Source organism: Eptatretus burgeri, chromosome 8, assembly GCF_056783735.1.
Source record: "Eptatretus burgeri isolate ZD-2024b chromosome 8, Ebu_testis_v1, whole genome shotgun sequence".
In the NCBI taxonomy this organism is placed as follows: domain Eukaryota; kingdom Metazoa; phylum Chordata; class Myxini; order Myxiniformes; family Myxinidae; genus Eptatretus; species Eptatretus burgeri.
In genome coordinates, this window is record NC_140968.1 from 17,446,715 (window position 1) to 17,466,184 (window position 19,470).

General features: G+C 41.6%; 1 protein-coding gene and 1 long non-coding RNA gene across 2 annotated transcripts in view; both read right to left on the reverse strand.

Moving 5' to 3' along the window:
- The window catches only part of LOC147021206 (uncharacterized), a 777,227-nt gene that overhangs the window by 459,567 nt on the left and 298,190 nt on the right, over nucleotides 1-19,470 (reverse strand). The window lies entirely within an intron of this gene.
- The window catches only part of LOC147021211 (uncharacterized), a 115,389-nt gene continuing 97,014 nt past the window's right edge, over nucleotides 1,096-19,470 (reverse strand). The window contains exon 4 of the mRNA XM_085893693.1: nucleotides 1,096-2,040. Coding sequence (XP_085749819.1) covers nucleotides 1,771-2,040 — 270 coding nt within the window. The 3' untranslated portion in view covers nucleotides 1,096-1,770. The remainder of the gene's footprint in view (nucleotides 2,041-19,470) is intronic.

Here is a 19,470-nt window from a genome sequence, read left to right on the forward strand (position 1 = left end):
GTGGTGCAGGTATGATGGGCCGAAAGGTCTCCACCTGCGTTTAATCACCGTGTGTATGACATCACAAAATACACTTAACACATGAAAATGTGAAATGTCAACGTTCCCTGTCAGCGCACAGACATATAAGGTGATTAAACCATGCAAAGTGACATTCTCTCACGGTCACATGAGGTCTGTGATTTCCACAAGTTCATTACACCAACTAATAAAACTTTGCATGAGTTACATGCAAAGTTTATTGTTTGTATTTGGAGATTTCTTACTGCCAGTCTGCTGTTTTCATACTTCGCTGCAGTGATGTTTTGGGGGAGACAAGATGGCGGAAAGTGAACTTCCGCTGACTTCACTCCTCGGTATACAATCGCTGTGGACACCACCAATCCAGGTGTAGAGATCAGTGCGTTTTACCCCCTCTTATTCTTCTTCCTCTAACTTTCGTCAAACTACCAGCTTCCTTCTGCATTTGTCGTTCCAAATTCACCAACACCAACATGATTTTCTTCAACCTTTCCTTCACCTAATCTTAATTAACAAAAAAAACATAAATAATAAAAAATAAATAGAAAAACAGTCTTAAAATGTCCCAACTTACTCTTTCACATATGTATGTGGTTCTCGGTATGGGATCATAATAATTCACACTCTTCTACTTCTTCAAAAGACTGTTTTCGATTTGACCTTTCCTTCAACCCATGTCTCCCATGTCGCTCACAGATAATTTCGTGACACGGCGGGTCATTTAACCGACCGTGGACGCCAATACCTCACCTGCGTGGCAGAGGGTCCTCCTGTCAAGAAACAAGTTACATAATTAACCACGCAGTTTCAACGACCGGGAAACCACGCACTCGGTACTTTGCCCGAACCGGATCACTCTACCGACTATGGTAGAGTACCAACTACCAACTACCTTTCTGGATCGGATGCAGCCGAGCAGAACTGCCAAGGACGTACTAGCTAGAAGGAACGGATTATCGGGAATAAAGACCCGACTAAACTTAGATCCGAACCATGCTGGACCAATGGAGGAAAAGACAAAGACGAGCTGGGAATATTTCTACAATCATTTATTTACAATAAGGCAAGGAAAATCATGTGGCACAGGAACAACGTTTATTGGGTGTGTTATGCAGGGGAAGATTTGAGAGATGTAGTGCGGCAATTATACAGCAACCTACCAAAGCGGACACAGAGCAGACTTGATGCAAGAATAATAAAAGCAACAATTACAATAATCAAAGATCTTATTCAGGCTTACTTAGCAGACAGGTGCCAACACTCTCAGACACACACTCGGACAAAATAAACCCAGTTGAAGGCAAAGGACTTTTGCAGCCAGGGAGGGGGGAGGGGCGAGTTGAGGTCGCAGTTCTCGGTACCTGAGAGTTTTGGGGGAAGGAGTGCTCCATGGTGTGGCACCTGACAACAGTCGTACAGTTGGGTCCACAGCCGCCCGTGTGGAGTTCAGGTCCGTAGAGGAGCTCAAGTGGGCCGGGACCAGTTGTCGGGCCATCGGGGTGAGACGTAAGTAGAGCCAAGCAGTGGGAACCCCTTCATTTCCAACCAACTCCAACTTCTCCCAGACAACCACACTTCTCCTTCGACCTTCCCATCCAACAAAACGAACCGAACTAACAAATCCAACTAACCAACCAAGAACTAAGCACTTCCAAATCCAACTCCTTCCTTTCTTTCTCTCAAATCCAACTACGAACTCCTTTTCATCCCATACCACCTTACTCTGAGGATTGCTTCGTATTATATAGATCACGGAGCTAGGGGGTGGAGCCATGGAGAAGCCGACATCATCGTCCATCCTGATTGGACAGGGCCTTTGCGTGGTCTGCCCTTTCTGGGCAGGGTTTCGGCTAGGCACCGGCAAGGACTGCCCACTCCACGCGCGTCTGGATCCGCCGAGAAGGAACTACTACAGCGAACGTGGAGATTTTGCCTCAGAAAAATGAGTCTTTGGGTAGGCGAGTAAGTGGTGGAAGCACTTGTCCAGCCCAAACGAGAGTTGCAAGTGAGATGAAGGTACTGTGGTTCAAATACAAAGGGGAAATAAAATAAAAGGGGAGATAATGATTTATTAACCTAACTAAAAGCCCATCGCAACGCACTCCCATGTCTTCCAACTACACACAAGGAAGGGATCTATCTGCACGTAAATGTAATGGAATAACTGACTTGGGACACCTGTATGTTGTCTGCATACCGTTACGAGAACCGTAACACTACCCCCCTCACTATTTTACTAGACTCGACACGATTTGTCAACATTCGTGTGGCATGCAGGTGTAGGTTTCCCCGAGTACATTTTACCTACGGATCCCTGAGTGCGACATTTGAATACGTGTCCCAAAAATAAATAACCTAGTGCGTTGCGTGACTAAACTAACAGACTCATTTGGACAACTTAACTATATTGCCGGCACTAAACAAACAACAGGTGGGTTAGAACTATACACATTTCTAATATTTACACTACCCATGGCCCAGGACCTGTGACTTGAGGAGAGAACGGTAAAGGCAACATTCGGGGATGAGTGCAACAGCAGGCAACCGATGATCAGGCGACTTCAGGGCCTTCAATGGTCCTTTGTTTGTTTGTCTCTAATTTTTTCTGGCTGCTGGAGGCAACTCACCCTAACACGGCAGGCCACACGCCATTTCACAGGCCATTTGAACTGGCCTTTATGCAACAAGGAGATCTCCAGGCTGCCCAATGCAGTCCCCGGTCCACTGAACTGGCCTTTATACAACAAGGAGATATCTGGGCTGCCCAATGCAGTTCCCGGTCCGCGGCTGCCTGCATGGCAGTCCTTGCAAAACACTTTCACAGAGATGGTCCTGGCACACATGGTGAGGTTGAATGACATGGTAATGCAAATAAAGGCATGGGGAGGTATGGCAAATAGAGACAAGGCAAAGGCATGACAAATGCAGACCAGGTAAGGTGCGATGCAATAGGTCAGCACATAAAGCTGGCCAGCCTCGGCGTGGTCTCGTGAGTTTGTGGAGGGAGTGTGGTAGCATTGGCCCATCCGAAGACGGGTTCGGATCTACCCTACGGTTTCCCCCAACCTATCACCGATGCCTGTCCTTGTCCATACCCACCCCCATTAGCTTGCAACAAAACAACAACGAAATTTAGACTTTTTGTTTTTTTAATTTATTTATTTTTTAATTTTTATTTTTATAATTACGTGTGTCCTTAACCCCCTTATTGCTTTGTTTGGCTAACCTGTGCAAACTGCCTATTCCCAATCCCTAAGCTCCCTTTTAGAAGGATTGAGGAAGAGACAAGTGAATTTGTCTCAAGGCCCAATCTCTCTCTATCGAGTGCAGCCTGTGGCTGTTGGTTATATCATTGGTTGGGACGCGGCTATGCCGCTGATGCAGTGTCCCCCTTACCAGTACACGGGTGTTCATTTTGCCGACCTCGGAAGGATGACAGGCTGAGCCAACCTGGTGTATTTTAATTCAGCGGCCAACGGGGCTTTAACTCAGGACCCCAGGATCCCAAGCCGCCACCCTAACCACGAAGCCAACACCGGACTTTTGAGGCCCAATGCAGCCTCAGAATAGCTCCCACAGATTTCAGAAATTCCCAAGGTGAGTCCAGCGACCCACGAACAGTGAAGCGATGGATGGTGCGAAGGGGTACATGTTTCCCTTCTATCCTAGTATTTATTAAAGGTAAATCTATCCCGGGGGCTTTTCAACACGCCCGTCTCTTTAAACTATTGGTTCTAGCAACCATGATTCCCGTCGCCTGTGTTGGTGTTCGTTATTAATTTGGGCCTGGCCCGCAAATTTTCTCTCGTGCTTTTGCACAATTTCGTGGCTGGGCAGCGTTCCTCCATTGGCAGGGACACCCATCTGCCTAACTCGATCTTCGGCACTCCCGGGTCGCTGAGGCTGTCTCCGAGCCTACCTACTCCTTATGAAGGTGGGGGATGCCCTTCCTGGCATCTTCCCCGTCAATGCCCACGTAAGTGAATCTCTCCGTGACCTCAACATCCTCGCCACAAACAGATACAGAGAAGATAGCAGCATCCAATATGTCATATAAAGCCTGGATCTTAGTTTTGACCGAGGAAACCCATTATCCCAGCAGCTCCCAATTCTTATTCAGCACCTCGAGGGCCCCCCAAAAGGATATCCAGTCTCTGCAAAGATGACTGCATCATCTGCAAAATCAAGGTCAGAGATCTTGACATTCCCAAACGATCCACCGCAGCTTGACCTCTCTGACATCCTCCACAGAATCCAGTCCATAAAAATGATGAAAAGTGTGGGGGCCAGTACACACCTCTGAAGAACTCCAATAACAACCTGAAATAAGTCAGAGATGGTATCACCACATCTCACAGCACTCAGTACAGTTCAGACATCATATTGATCAGTTTTGGTGGCACCTCATGAAGACCAATAATCCTCCAGAGGGCATCCCGATTCACTGAAATCGAACGCTTTACAGAAATCAACATAGGCTGCAAGCAGCCGCTGCCAAAACTCTTGTCTGTGCTCAGTGAGGATCCGGAGAGCAAGGATACGGTCAATCGTTGCCCTCTCTGGTGTAAAGCCCGACTGCTTAGATAATTCTTCATAGGGTTTGCCACCTTCTGCTTGAGCACCAGCATCCAGACCAAAGACCTTGCTGTCACCCCTCAGAACTGAGAGCAGTGTCACTCCTCAGTAGTTGTTGCAGTTCTGGTGATCACCCTTCCCTTTCCAGAAAGGGACAACAAGGCCCCTCTTCCAGTCAGTTGGGATGATGTCTGTGTTCTAGGCAGAGCACAGAACTGCATACAATGACATGAGTACAGCATGTCCACCAGCCTTGAGAAATTCAGCATGGATGCCACAGATACAATGAGCTTTACTCCATTTCAACAAACGAAAGTGGATCACAGTTAATTGTAGTATAGTATTCCATGACTGAACACATGGTGGTCTTATACAGGTGGAGCGAGGCCTCGGAAAGGAAATACCAGGGAGCTTGATACAAGCAGCCAAGTCACGAGGAGGCTCTTTTGGCATTGCCAGAAATGTACTTATCACAGCCAAAGTAAGAAGTGATGTCCAGACCAAGAAGAGAGATGCCATCGAGTTATTGGGAAGTAGTATCAAAAGGGAGGCTTTGACGCAGTCATGTCTGCCATTTCTCAAAGTCGCAATATTCGCTCGCTTATGCTCACTCGTATTTCTCCTTTTTAAGCTGGTAGACATTACTTCACCATAGCGCTCCCCTTTAACACTACTCTTCCCTTGCCAGGGGCTGGGCTTCGCCCCCTTTCATGTGATCATTTATTTAATCAAATTGAGTAGTCATAATAAGAGGATGTTTTATTTTCAGGAATAACTTAATTCATTCATCAATTTAAAATGATGCAACTGCAGCCTGTTAAACCCCCAACCCCATTTTTTATTTTTACTTGTACTTTAAACCCATAAGGTAACGTATTTATTCCATCACTCATGATATATCTTTTATCATCAAATGCTGTTAGAGCTTTCTTACTAACAGTCTCTGAGAATATTTCGTGTCTGTAATTTCGAATAAGATTCATCTCTCTATAAACATCATTTCTATTCCATATACATTCAAGGTAATGTTGAAAGTTCATGGTCTCTTTTAATACACTCTTCTTTAGATGTTTAAGTTTCTTTTCACATTTGAATTCATTTAATCCTCTTGTGAAATATTTAGAAGCATATGCCTTTGATCTAACACCTACAAATTCACTTAGTATCTTTTTCACCTAATTAATCTTTAAATTTTCCAACAACCTTATTATTCATATTTGAAAAGAGTGGGTTATTAGGACCATAATTACTTGTATCATAAATATCTTCATATTCTTTCATATCCTTATAAACATCATCTGTAGTTATCTCTCGTGTGAAGCTATCCGTATCCATGTAGAACAATGCAATATTCTCACCATTATATCTTTTCTTTGGATTATTATTAGATTATTATAAAAGTAATCATACATTAAATATTTTGAAAGATCTAAACCAGATGTTCCCACATAAATCGGTTTATCCATCTTTATGCTCTCTTTATTCACATGAACACCACAAAAATGATCTGTAAATATTTCTACTCTTTAAAAGCTTGGTTTATTTATCAACTTCTCCACCTGCTCAAGTTGTAGCAAGTGTCACATTTTGACTATTTCTTATATTTTTCATTGTTTTACCAAACACAGAATTATTCTTCAACTTGTAAAAGTCGTTATCAAAATCATTATTAGCCTTTGTTCTCATCCTCATATTATAATCAATATATTTACCTAACCAATGACTATGACTGAACTTTAGTGCCCAATGTACCTTTTTAACTTGTAGCCCTGCTTCTACAAATTGCTTTAGATTTCTAAGATGTAAAACATACTTCTCTTTATCAAACAATGTTGTTAGTAATTTAGTTGTAGGAATATATTTGAACTCATTTGAAGAACTGAAGAAATATTGTTGATAACCACCGAATAGCTCCTGATTGGGGATCTCTTTTTCAGCTCCATAAGGAAGGTCTTTATGTTTGTTATGACGTTTTCTCGGGTAGTTTCAACCCACTACAAAATAATACCCATAACCCCATTTATCTAAATCTTCTGGACGTGAAGAGATATCATCTCAGATAGATTTGAACTCGTATTCTTTGACCCATTTAAAATTACCATAAAGTTGAGATTTAGACATTGCCCAGCCATACAAGTTCTTAGCATCAAGTAAGATGTGGGCTTATCAGGTGATAAGTCTGGAAGATATTTATTATTTGCCTTACCATATCTCTTTGAACAAACTTGTGAAATTCCTCTTCATTTAGCCTTCTCAATCAACAAGAGTATATCTACATCACTTAGAAGATCAAGGGGTTGTTTCGGCATTTTTAACATATCGCTCCAGGCTAGTCCAGGAGATGTATAATAATGGACAGGGGTCAAGTCCATAGGAATCTTTATTATAACAATTATAACAAAATTTATCATAACAAACTTCTCGAAATTTCTCAAACACATCAGCGAGTAATAAAACATCAGTTATTAAATAAAGGTCATGATATTCACCCATATTCTTTATGTTAAACTCTTTCCAAACTTGTTTTGCTCTTTCATATTCTTCAGCTGTAATACAACATCTTCCTAACACATTATAAAAAACGCTTTTGAGAAGGAATGCTATTTTTTTTTCCTTAAATCTTTCAAAGGAATTCATATAATCATATGGGTAAATGCCCTTTTTAGTAAGAAGAGAAATGTCTTTACCCAAGTTGGCTTCAGTCCCAAATTGATGAGAAAGTATAGGAAAAGAGATGTTTGAAACCAAAGAATTTAGAGGACTTGTCATAAATTTATGAGTCAAGAAATCTAATATTTGTACTTACACCCATTTCACGAGTATAAATCTGTTTTGTAAATGAGATGCAATTTTGATCTGTATTAGGAATTGCTATTATCTTTTCAGGAGTCTTACTTAGTTATTTTATAAAGAGATGTGTATCATAATGACAATTATTATGAAAAAACACAGGTATGAATGTTGGGATTCTATAATTAAGATTACAATTATTATGAGCTGCTCCTCTATATGGCAATGATCTCTAACCCTTTTATCAGTTTTTAACCAAAGTCTCTGAGCATGATGACAAATCCTTGCTTCTTCAAATTCTTTATCTTCATTTGGAGATAAGTTAAGGGATTTATTTGTTCTTGACATATTTTTAGTTACTTAATACAATCATCCTCAATCCTTTTAACAAATTCATCAGCAGCATCAGGTCCTTTATACAACTCCAACATAACATATTTACTTCCTACAGATGATTTAATGTCATAACAAAACCCACAAGGGATATGCTTTTGATATTTCTATCTTGCCAAAACGAAGTTTTTGCAAGATATGTTAGTCAGCTTGTATGTTTTTTTTATTATTATTTTTTTTTGTCTGTAATCACGTATAAAAAATTCTGCAGAGCACAGTTATCATTGGAAATTTTTTAACTTCGCATATCAGAGGCCTATAGAGGTCCCTTTCAGTGCACAAAATTTTGAAGGTCAAGGTCAAAGGTCAAGGTCACTTTGTCGTAAATCAGGGGAGTCGACGAAACCCTTATTTTTTAAGTAATTTTGATCGGATCGTCTTCAAACTTCATGGGAATATAGTTCATGGTCTGGCGCTCAGCTGATTAATTTTTGGTGGCGATTGGCCTTGACCTTCATATGTTTTTTGTTTTTTGTTTTGGTCTGTAATCACGTATAAATCACTCTGCAGAGCACAGTTATCATTGGAAATTTTTGTAACTTCGCATATCAGAGACCTATAGAAGTCCCTTTCAGCGCATAAAATTTTGAAGGTCAAGGTCAAAGGTCAAGGTCACTTTGTCGCAAATCAGGGGAGTCGACGAAACCCTTATTTTTTGAGTAATTGTGATCGGATCGTCTTCAAACTTCATGGGAATATAGTTCATGGTCTGGCGCTCAGTTGATTAATTTTTGGTGGCGATTGGCCTTGACCTTCATGGTTAGTGCTTCAGGTCAAACATATTTGACCCTAAGGTCAAATTTTCAAGTTTTAGGAACCATATCGTGTAGTACCTCAAATTGAACACCTCGATGAGTGCTTTCTAGATATGTCAAGCTTGAGACATTATGACGTCATTTGGTGACATTATGAGGCAAAAGCATATTTTTCATGGTTACTCTGTAGAACGATTCTCATCGGAATCTCTCGTAGGCAGATATTCCTCAAGGAGTCCCTCCTGGTGGATAACAGCTCTGTTCACCTCAGTGTGACCATAAAGAAGTCACACGTGGTCACCTTTTGGCAAGATACGGGTCACCCTGCGGGTGACATTGGTTTATTTTATATCATCAGTCTTTTCCAAGATGCTCTCAAAATCAGCATATATTACAAATGGGTATTTTATACATTCATTTGTTTCATTAAATACAACACTCTCTCCTGGTCCTGGCATCTCAACAACTGCTGCTTTATGATTAGAACAATACTTTAAATGTTTATCAAGTCTTTGTTGAGATTGAAAGATATTGATTTGTTAGATGTTTGTTAGATATTGTTGAAAGACAAGGTATGATTTATGCTTTGATTGATAAAATTGACTCCTTTCAAATGTAGAAAAGTTTTTGATACAAGGATAATGAGCGGTTTTTTTTATTAGTGAAATAAAGGAGATCTACATGCCGGTAATTTGACCAATTATGATTGAATATAGTATTACTAACTGAGAATTTGGCCTTTGTTTTTATCAGTTAAACCATAAACATTTATTGATGGGTTATTCATATTCTCAAACTTTGTTATAGCTTTTAAGCTCATTGGTTTTCCTCGAGAGATGCATAGATCCCCAGTTTCTAATTTATTCTCATATTTCTTATACTTTGAAACTCTTTCACAGTCCCTTTCCTATGGATAAAGATGTGCTAAGATACTCTAGACTCTAGAGAAAGCATTTATTATCGCTATTTTTAATGTGAATTATTGCCTTCTTATTATTTATATCTGTGGTGTCGTGGATAGAAGATGCTTAGCAGGCAGACACGAGCGGGGGAACAGTCGAGCCGGGCTGTGTTGCACAAGCGCGAGCGCGGGCGTACTTTGCCCGCGGCTCTCCTTTATTACGTACTCAGCACACTTACACGCCGGGCGACTACTGCATTCCTACCACGCCTCAGGCGGCGCGCACTCCTTATATTCCTGGCAGACACGATGACCACGACGACCCCTCCTCCCATCATCATGCCCCGCCCTGCATGCCCGCAGGCTATACCACACTCCTCCCTCCTAAAAGTATGATTATTAAATGATCACCATCATAATAAGCATAAACAGCACGAAGGACTACGGTATAACAGTAGACAAGGCACAAAAAAGAAAACAGCGAAGTATAACAGCACATCACATCATATAATGCGTGGAAGCGAGCTACTGGAGAAGCACAGCAGCACTACACAGCGAAAACGCCCCCAGGCGGCTCATGCTTACATGGCCCTTGGCGAGGTCGCGGCGACCTCCCGAGCGAGCAAACCTCCCCCGGCACCATCAAACGCCTCCGGCCCACAAGGCGGCACATCTCCCCCAGGCAGACCTGAAGCAGATAAACATTCCGAGGTCGGAAGCCCGCTGTCTGGAAGCCGTGGCGCCAGCGCCAGACTCGATGGACCTTGGATGGGGGCGCTGAACAGCGCCGCTGGCTGGACGCAACCAATGCTCCATAACAACCCACGCACCACAATCAGTTGAGATGCCAACGCCCGTCTAAATGGCCTTGAGCGAACACAGAGAGCTGCGCCCCCGGCGCCAGGCACGTCTGACCTTGCCGCAACCAGAGGTGGGGGTAACGCCGACCAGCGCACCAGTCCTGGCTCCGAGTCGATCTCCGAGACCCACACGGCAGTTAGACGGTAGCAATTCCATTTAAACCACACCTCAACCATAAGCTCGTCATAAATTAATAGGAATAACATTTGAACCATCGCAAACTCATTTTTCCGTACAGCGCGTTCTTTTGATAAAATCCCAGCACCTGACAAAACAACTACCCGTGGCCTGGGGCAACTGAAGGCCAATAAACCCTCTTTATTCGCCCCCACCTCTCCCAAAGCCCCCACATCACATTGATCATAATACAAATCCCATCGATTGATCTCCGCCAAACCCACTCTCACACGGGAACTGCTGGCATTTATTTCAACAACGTTAAACCGCATCACTCGAGCAATGAAAAACAAATATGCAATGAACAGCAACCCACAACCCACATCACGAGTCCGTCTCTTGGTTGTTGACTCGATGTTGTGACTCGCGACTTCCTTTAACGCCACGGGCTCACCGCAACCCGTTGAAGCTGCTCGAACAACACCGCACCTCGCACCATGCACGCAGCCGACGCGCGAGAGCCCATCGCGAGAGCTGGCACGGCCCCTGCTGCTCCCGAACCGCACACCGCCGTTGCAGGCAGCAACGAACGGCCGCTCCCGTTGCATCGACGCGGCTCCCGCCACCAGAACCTCGCCCTCGGTACTCGACGAAAGCATCGAAGAGAGCACCGGCACACCTGGAGGTACGAACTGGAGATCCAGCCTGAGGTGCGCCAGCCAGTCCCGACCCAAAAGGACGGGCCCCTCCCCTCGCACCACAAACAACGTGAGTAGGGCGCTTCGCACCCGGTAAAGCACCGAGATGTCGGGCGCTGCAAGCGGCGCAACCGCTTCGGCGGTGTACGCGCGCGATGCGCGGGCAGCACGAGTGGACTCAATTCGACACCCGATCAGTGCCCCGATCACTTCGACATTCACTGGCATCGGTCCTGTCACCGTCGGACCAACTGAAACCAGGCTCAACATGGGCAGCATCTCCCGCTCCAGGTCGCTGGAATCTCCGTGCTCAGGCTGCAAAACTCGACCCGGGGCATTACCGTGCACGCCATGCACTGAACACCATACCGGCGGTAGGTCTTGACCCGGGACGGAAGGATCGTTTCGCACACCGCCATCTATGACTGTAACGATGGGCGATGACCCTCGGCCCACACACCGTAGACGACCTCGAGTGCTCAGACCGCCGTCCGAGTGATTGCATTGCAACGCTCGCCCACGACCCGCGCCGCAGACCGTGCGCGTGGCCGTCCGTGCCTGGCACATCGCGCTGACCTCCGGACCACCTGCTGCGCCCCGACCATCGAGACCCCGGACATTCTTCAGAGCTTGCGCGACGTCCAACGCCGCTTTCGAGCCGAACCGCGTGTCCTCGTTCTTTAGCCGTGGTTTTGCAGAAATCATTCCCCCGATTTGTCGTACCTCAATAAAACGAACACTGAGCGCGGCCGTTGCCCACTCGACGTGGCCGAAGTCGACTCCGACGAAGGCGGGCACGCGTTCGTGCGCCGTGCACCGACTCCCTGTCATGCCTGAGCTGGACCGCGCTGGCGAGCCTCCTGGCTCCGGAGCCTGTGCGCGCGCGAGCGAACCTGCGACACGCTCTCCGCGATGCGTACTCCTCCGGAACCTCGAACCGCGTAAGGTGCGCTGAGTTACTCGCTGCCACGCCGAACCCAGCCACCACCCTGCACACGCCGATCCGAAGATCCTCGTCAGCCAACTGTGGTGTCGTGGATAGAAGATGCTTAGCAGGCAGACACGAGCGGGGGAACAGTCGAGCCGGGCTGTGTTGCACAAGCGCGAGCGCGGGCGTACTTTGCCCGCAGCTCTCCTTTATTACGTACTCAGCACACTTACACGCCGGGCGACTACTGCATTCCTACCACGCCTCAGGCGGTGCGCACTCCTTATATTCCTGGCAGACACGATGACCACGACGACCCCTCCTCCCATCATCATGCCCCGCCCTGCATGCCCGCAGGCTATACCACAATATCCAAGATATATTTATTATATATATATATTTATATCTAAATATTTATATTTATATTATTTATATTTATATCCCAAGGTAAATCAATACAAGAAGAAGCCTTTAGCGGAGTGGATTTAAGAATATGAAGATTGATGTATGAGACATTCCCAATGTTGAACCCACAACCTTGTTGTTGTTCTTCTCATTCAAATCTAACAAGAAGCGAATACTTCGATATCGTGTGGCTGGGGGCAGTAAAAGTCGAGGTGAAGAATGATGAAACAATTTTGCAGTTATAAAATTTAAACTAGCGATACCCGTGCACATGCACAGGATAGCAGTACAACATAGCTGGTAGCAGGCGACAGACCGTACACGGGGAATGACAAAAATATGCATTGTGCAAAATGCAAGTGGTACTATGGAACGCCAAGACTTCCCAAACATTGTCGGCATGTCTGCTAAGTACCACAGCAATTTCATAGGGATCGTGTGACGGTGAGCCGAGTTTTTAGTGTGCAAGCTTGGTATTATAATAGAGATGTAGACATGGTGAATTAGCATGCATGATGGGAAGAGTTGTGACGTTGGACAAATTTCTATTGATAGCCCTCAGATCAAAGGGACGTACGCAGCCATAAGTGTGACAGAAGACGTGACAGAAGACATAGGACAGAATAGCCAATTTTATAACAGCGCAATGTCACCGTGCTGTAATAAGCTCTTTAAAGATAGGAGATTTAAGGAAGCTATCAATTGATGTAATAAGGTGTGGTGGATTCGTTCTCACATATTTTTATTCAACAACATTATCTTCTCTTGAGAAGGTAAAGGAGGCTCCAATATATATTTTGAATGATTTCTGCTTTTTCATCATTCTACTAACGACCTTAGTAATTGAATCCTTTGAGATATGAATTGCTTCCCAAATGATCTTACATTAATATTAAATCTTATAAGTTTTACCTCTCTCCGATCTTTAAAACATCTTTGAAGAGGTGTTATTTCAAATGGTTTTGTCTCAATAACAAAATCCAATTTTCTTGTTATTTCTCTTCAAGTTTCTCTCAATGTTGTTTACGTGTTTTTGTGATTGAAGGTGCTTTTTATAACTCTCTTTTAAGACATCCGTAGAACAGACATCACAATGTTTTGTTTCTCATTCAAATGGAGATATTTGTCTGAAAAGATTGATGAATATGTGTTTGTTGGTTTGAAGGTGTTTTTTTATAACATTTATATTCATGATTACAAACATCGCAGTATCTTGTATTCACCATATTTATATAGCAAAATTTTGCTTAAACTAAAAGTTTGACGAAAATTCCGTTTAATTTTTAGGTGAATCCATGCTTAAATCCATTTTACCCACCAACTTTTTTCACTTAATAAATACAATGGATCAAGACAAAAAAGACAAGTTTCAATCAATCTCTACATTTGTAAAAGATACTGAGAAATATGTCGAGGATGTAAAATTGAATCAAGACAAATATAACAACTATTGGATAAAAACAATTATGGTGAATAATAAGAGTTCTTCAATTTCCTTCAGTGGAAGGGCTTTTATTATATCTGGAAGAGCATCAATTAAAGTAACTCCAACAAAAGTTTCTCCTCTCCTGGCAATATATTCAAAACTAGAAAAGCAATGAAACAAGAAAAAGTATCAAAAAAGGAAAACCTTATGGATGAAGCTTTAGAAAGAAAAGATAAGACCATCAGCAATATGCAAGGAGAAATTTGTATTTTTTTCAACAACCCTAAAAATGTAAATCTTGATGAAATAAAGGATGTTAATATATCAAGTGAAATGACATTTTGTTCAGTAATGGTTATGAACCATTTTAAAATTACCTCCAATATAAAAAAATGTTGTAGTTGAATCTGTTAATGAAAAAAAGTATATAGATTACAGATGGTAATGTTTTTTCTCCTAATTAAATACGAGTCATTATTCAAGTGAAGATTTTGAAGATTATGAGAGTGATGATAGTATCTCTGTTGGAACAGAAAACAGCTATGATTCTGAGAGTTTGCGTTCAAACGATAGTTATGAAAGTAGTTTTGTAGATGATTATGAAAGCACCGCTGAAAGTACTGATGATTAATTTTGTTTGAAGTAAAGATTTACTTTATAAATATGAATAGTATACTCGATCTTGAGCCTCTTGAATTCCTGGATTGTCCATCTGACAAATTTGAGAATTGTCCTGCATGTGATAGAGTGGGATTAAACACAGAGTCAGAAGTCCATAAACAATGTATGTTCTGTGATTATCTTCAAATTAATGAAAATAAAAAAATATAAAAAGGAACATAACTGTTTCAAAATTACACCAAAAATGAAATATTTTACAAGATTAACAAGAGAAATGAATGTTAAGTACGAGGGTGATAATACACCTTTTCTTACAAGAGAAGAGAATGAACAAATGATGGTAATGTTTCGTGCATTGATGATGTATATTAACGATCGTCATTTTCATGGAAATATCAACAGAAGATATTGTATCAATAAAATAATGGATTATCTTTAAATTAAACCAGAACTCAGGATAAAACATATTTTCTAAAAAAAGCCAATAAAAAATTAAATAATTTATCCTCTAAATATATTGTTACGGCTGTGGAAATTCGCAGAACACCATAAAGGTTCCTTAGTTCAGTTATCCCGGTAAGTGAGTGTTCAGATAGGTTTCCCCACCATTGTTTAGAGGGTTTTCTTCGTGTTCACAGGGCTGTGACCCTTTGAGGTAGGTTTTTGTGTTGCTATCGTTATTTTGAACCGACCATACCTCGACCACCATTAGAGCAACCACCTTCGCCCCCCCAAACAACCACAATGCCAACAACAACTGAATCACCACAACCACAAGCGCAACCCCCACCAACCATGCCACAACGCCAACCATGCTACAATCGCCACAACAAGTGCGCCACCATCTAACCATCTCCGCCACTACGCCATCTATCGAACACCATCCTCCACAAACCACGCTACAACCCTTTCCGCGTCGAAAGCCGTCCAGGGGCGCCAAGTAAAGGGACCAAGGAAGGAACTGCGATGACGCGGGGATTTTCCCGCCTTTTTTTCTCCGCGTTTGATGTGAGTGGGAAGGGTGAGGCAGCTCGCTCGCGATTGGTGGATATGAGGAATGAGGCGCTCGGAGCTGAGGAACGCCCCTTTTTGAGAAGCTTCTCGAAGGGAGGCAGAGCCGAAAACGGGGAGCGTGAAGCACTGAGCCCCAGGGGATACAAGGCGGACAGCACGCGAGCTTCATGTCTTTGTCCTGGTCTTTGTCTTTTGTCTTGGTCTTGTCTTGGTGTTTGGGGTGGTCTGTGTCTGTCTTTTGGTGGCTTTGTGGAACGACGTGGTTTCGAGCTGGAGCTTTGTCTTCGTCGTGGTGCTGATAACGCCAAGTCGAGAGGGTTGTGTGCGGAGGACCAGCTCTGCCGTGCAGTCGGGAGGAGAGTGCCAGAGAGAGAGAGAGAGAGCCGACCATCGAGGCATCTCGAGGGTGCAGGTAACCTGCTACGGTCTCGCGGGACCCGTTCGGTCTCCCAGGTCCCGTGTCATAAAGACCCAAGTGGTCCAGCCTGACCCCCTTGTGTGTGAGCGGGTCTTTTCTTGTGTTTCTTTTGGGTTTTTGAATGAATGTTGTCGTGGCGCCGTCTGTCAAGTAAAACTGCCTAAGTGACTGTACATTTATTAATTATATTCGGTCGTAGTGCTTTCCCTTGCTTTTGTTTGCCTGCTTTTGTTTCTATTTTCCTGTATACGTGCTTGCCTGTTGTTTCTATTTGCCTGTATACGTGCTTGCCTGTTGTTCCTGTTTGCCTGCTTACGTGTTGTATAATAAATGTGCTGGTCTAAAGGTACCCCGTTAGTCGCGTCCTCCTTTCACCCCATTGAAATGCCATCTTGCATCGTGGAATAAATAGTTGGGTTTTAAATACCCGTTAAATAGAATCGGATCCGGCGAGGTCGGCGATAATACCCGCTCGGTTATCACTGCAGAACGGAACAGACTGCTTAAGTGGTTCGTGTCCCAAGCCGACCTGCGTCGATGTACGGTCGCCCGGTCGACTGCCCATGCAGGTACTTAGGTATATCGAGTTCGGCGAGTGACCCTATCTTGCGCGGGGAGACAATTGGCATGGCTGTGGTGAGGTTGAAGACCCACCCGTGACAGGGTTCTGGTGTTAGCTCCGGAGAGTCATGACTGAATTGTCCGTCCGGTGGGCGACGCGGTTGCTATTAGTGGAAAGTGGCCGATCACACGCCGGCGGGCGCGAATTCGTAGCAGTATAAATGAATGATTTTTTACCCATTTGAGAAAATAAGATAAAATTTAACAACCATAAAAATTGTCAAAATTCCTTAATATCTCATAGTTGATTCAAGCGGATGTGAAAAAACCTGCCTGCTTTTGAAGATGCTCCTTACTCCCAACTTTTTTAGATTTGAATAATTTAATAATTTTCACAAAGTCAAGTTTTCAACCAGAGTATCAACTACTCTCACAAAGTTTTAATGCTGGTCTTCAAAAAGAAGACAAAATTGGTTTATTTAAACTTCAAAACAAACTAAATAATTATAACATTGAAGATATAATTCAACTATTTCGTAATACACAGCAATATAAAAAGAAATCAAAGCCTGTAACTTGTATTTGTAGTGATAATACGGATGATATACTTTCACCCCAAGATTTGGATAAATCAAAAAAGAATCTCGTCATCTTTGATGATTGTGTTAATGAGAGAAACCAAACGGTTATGGATAGTTATTACACAATAGGGAGGCATTCTTCTTGTAATTGTATTTATCTTAGTCAATCAAACTTAAAACTCCCTCGTCACTCGATAAGAAATAATGCTAAAACTTTTATTTTATTTAAGTTAAATTCAATAGATATAAACTATTTTTGGAAAGACAATTGTACATTGTGGAGTAAAAAAGAATTTGTGGAATATATGAAAAACACGACTGGAAAATATAAATACATTGTTGTGAAACAAACGGAGATATTGAGCGATACAATTTTTATTTCATAAACAATCACATACATAAATGATAGTTCTTATTATCAATCTTGTGGGTAAATCTGCTTCTGGAAAAAAAAAACTTTCATAAATCTATGTTCTTGAATAGCGAAAATGAAAAGATTACTTTTTTTTTAACACCCTGTGATATGTATTGTATCGACAACCACCAGAGTAATGTGACCAGGAGAAGTAGAAGGTGAAGATTATTACTACATTTCAAGAGGAACATATGCGATTGAGGAACAAAGGACAAATATTTGAGGAGTTCTCGCTTGGTGCAACAAAATATTCATATTGTAAGAGTGAATTAAATTAAAATCTGGTGGTCTTGGGTGATAAGAAACTAATCCAGAAGGAATGAGACAAATTATTAAACATCTGAGGGGTAATGGGGTTAAGATTGTATCATTCAGCTTTGATGTTGATGAAGAAACAACGCAAAAGTATGAAAAGCAGCGATACAAGTATTAGTGAAGAAGAAATTCCAACTCGTATTCATTCTAATAAAGGATTTGATTAAATATTTAAAGAAAAGAATTTATTTGAACAAATCTACTTTAATGATGAAGAAAAGGAAAATTCCCCTGTTGACTTTTACAATTCTTAAAATGATATTTTCCAATAAATAAATGGATGTGAAAGAACAAGCAAGAAGATTTAAAGAACATCAAGAGTTGGTTTCAAAAGTTGTAAAACAACAGGAAGACATAAAGAAGAAACGCGGACAGAAACTAATGGGTAAAGAAGCATTTGAAAGAAAACAAGATAATTTTTTAAAACTACTTTAAAAAAAAAAACTCCCCAATAAATGACTACAGTTCCAACGATAGAATACACCCCCAAAAAACTTCAAATGATAAAAGATTTTCATCAAATGATGGATAAAGAACGAGATGATATTGAAGACATAATATGATGATGAAGGATTATTTCAACATCTCGAAGAGATAAATCAACCCCCTGATTATGTTGTGAATGCTCTCCAAGTCAATGAATATTCAACAGATTCAAAAACCATAGCAGGTCTCATTCCAACAGAACAACTAGCAATATTCCATCTTGTTCAAGAAAAGGGATTGATGTTTAATGATGAATTAAGGTTCTTGAGATCTGTTCAACCACCTGTTAAATTAACTATGGGATTAATGTTTCTTCTTACAAAAGATGGAAGACAAGGTTCAACTGTGAGGGGTGAATCAAGTTATTTCGATAAACCATTGAACATAAAAAATGAGGATGATAAAGCATAAATTGATTTATTAAACTCGCTTGATTATGCAGTTTCTGCTACCAGTAAAGGAAGGAAGACTGAAAAGGTGAAACACATTATTGAGGCTTTAAGTAGGCTTGGTTCAGGTGTTAGTTTTCTTCCAAATGACCCATTACAATTAGTTAATAGACTGTTATTTTTAGGCAGTAAGAAGGCTGGAAATAAAAATTGTTTCAATGAACATGAAAATAATTAACAAATGTCAACACAAAGATATTTTATACCATGTTAAATGAGTTGAAATCTCTCTCATGATGAAAATGAAAAAAATATAAATTGTAAATGTTAATGAGAATTATTCTTTAATTGTTGAAAGATGAAAAAGAAGCACATATATTTATCTGAATGTTGAAAGAATAATTAACAAGTCTTCTTTTCAAGACTATTTAACAAGTGTGGTGTTTCAGAAAATAAAAACTTTTTAAAACTTATGAGAAGTACAAGCCTTACTTTTAATTTCACGAGTGATCACACATCTTCATTCCCATACCCATTACAAGTTGATGCAACAAAAGAATATGATGCGTCTTTATTGTAAACAGAAATTTATAATACCTTCATTAATATCACCGAGAAAAATGACAAGTTTAGTTATAATCTGGGAAACGGTTACACAACTATAAGTTTCACCCGGAGCATACGACATTTCTCAATTATCTTCTGAAATTGCTCGCCTTATGAAAGAACAGGGTGATGAACCAAAAAATATTGTTATAGATATTCAAAAACACATTTCAAAATCAACGATTAAACTTAAT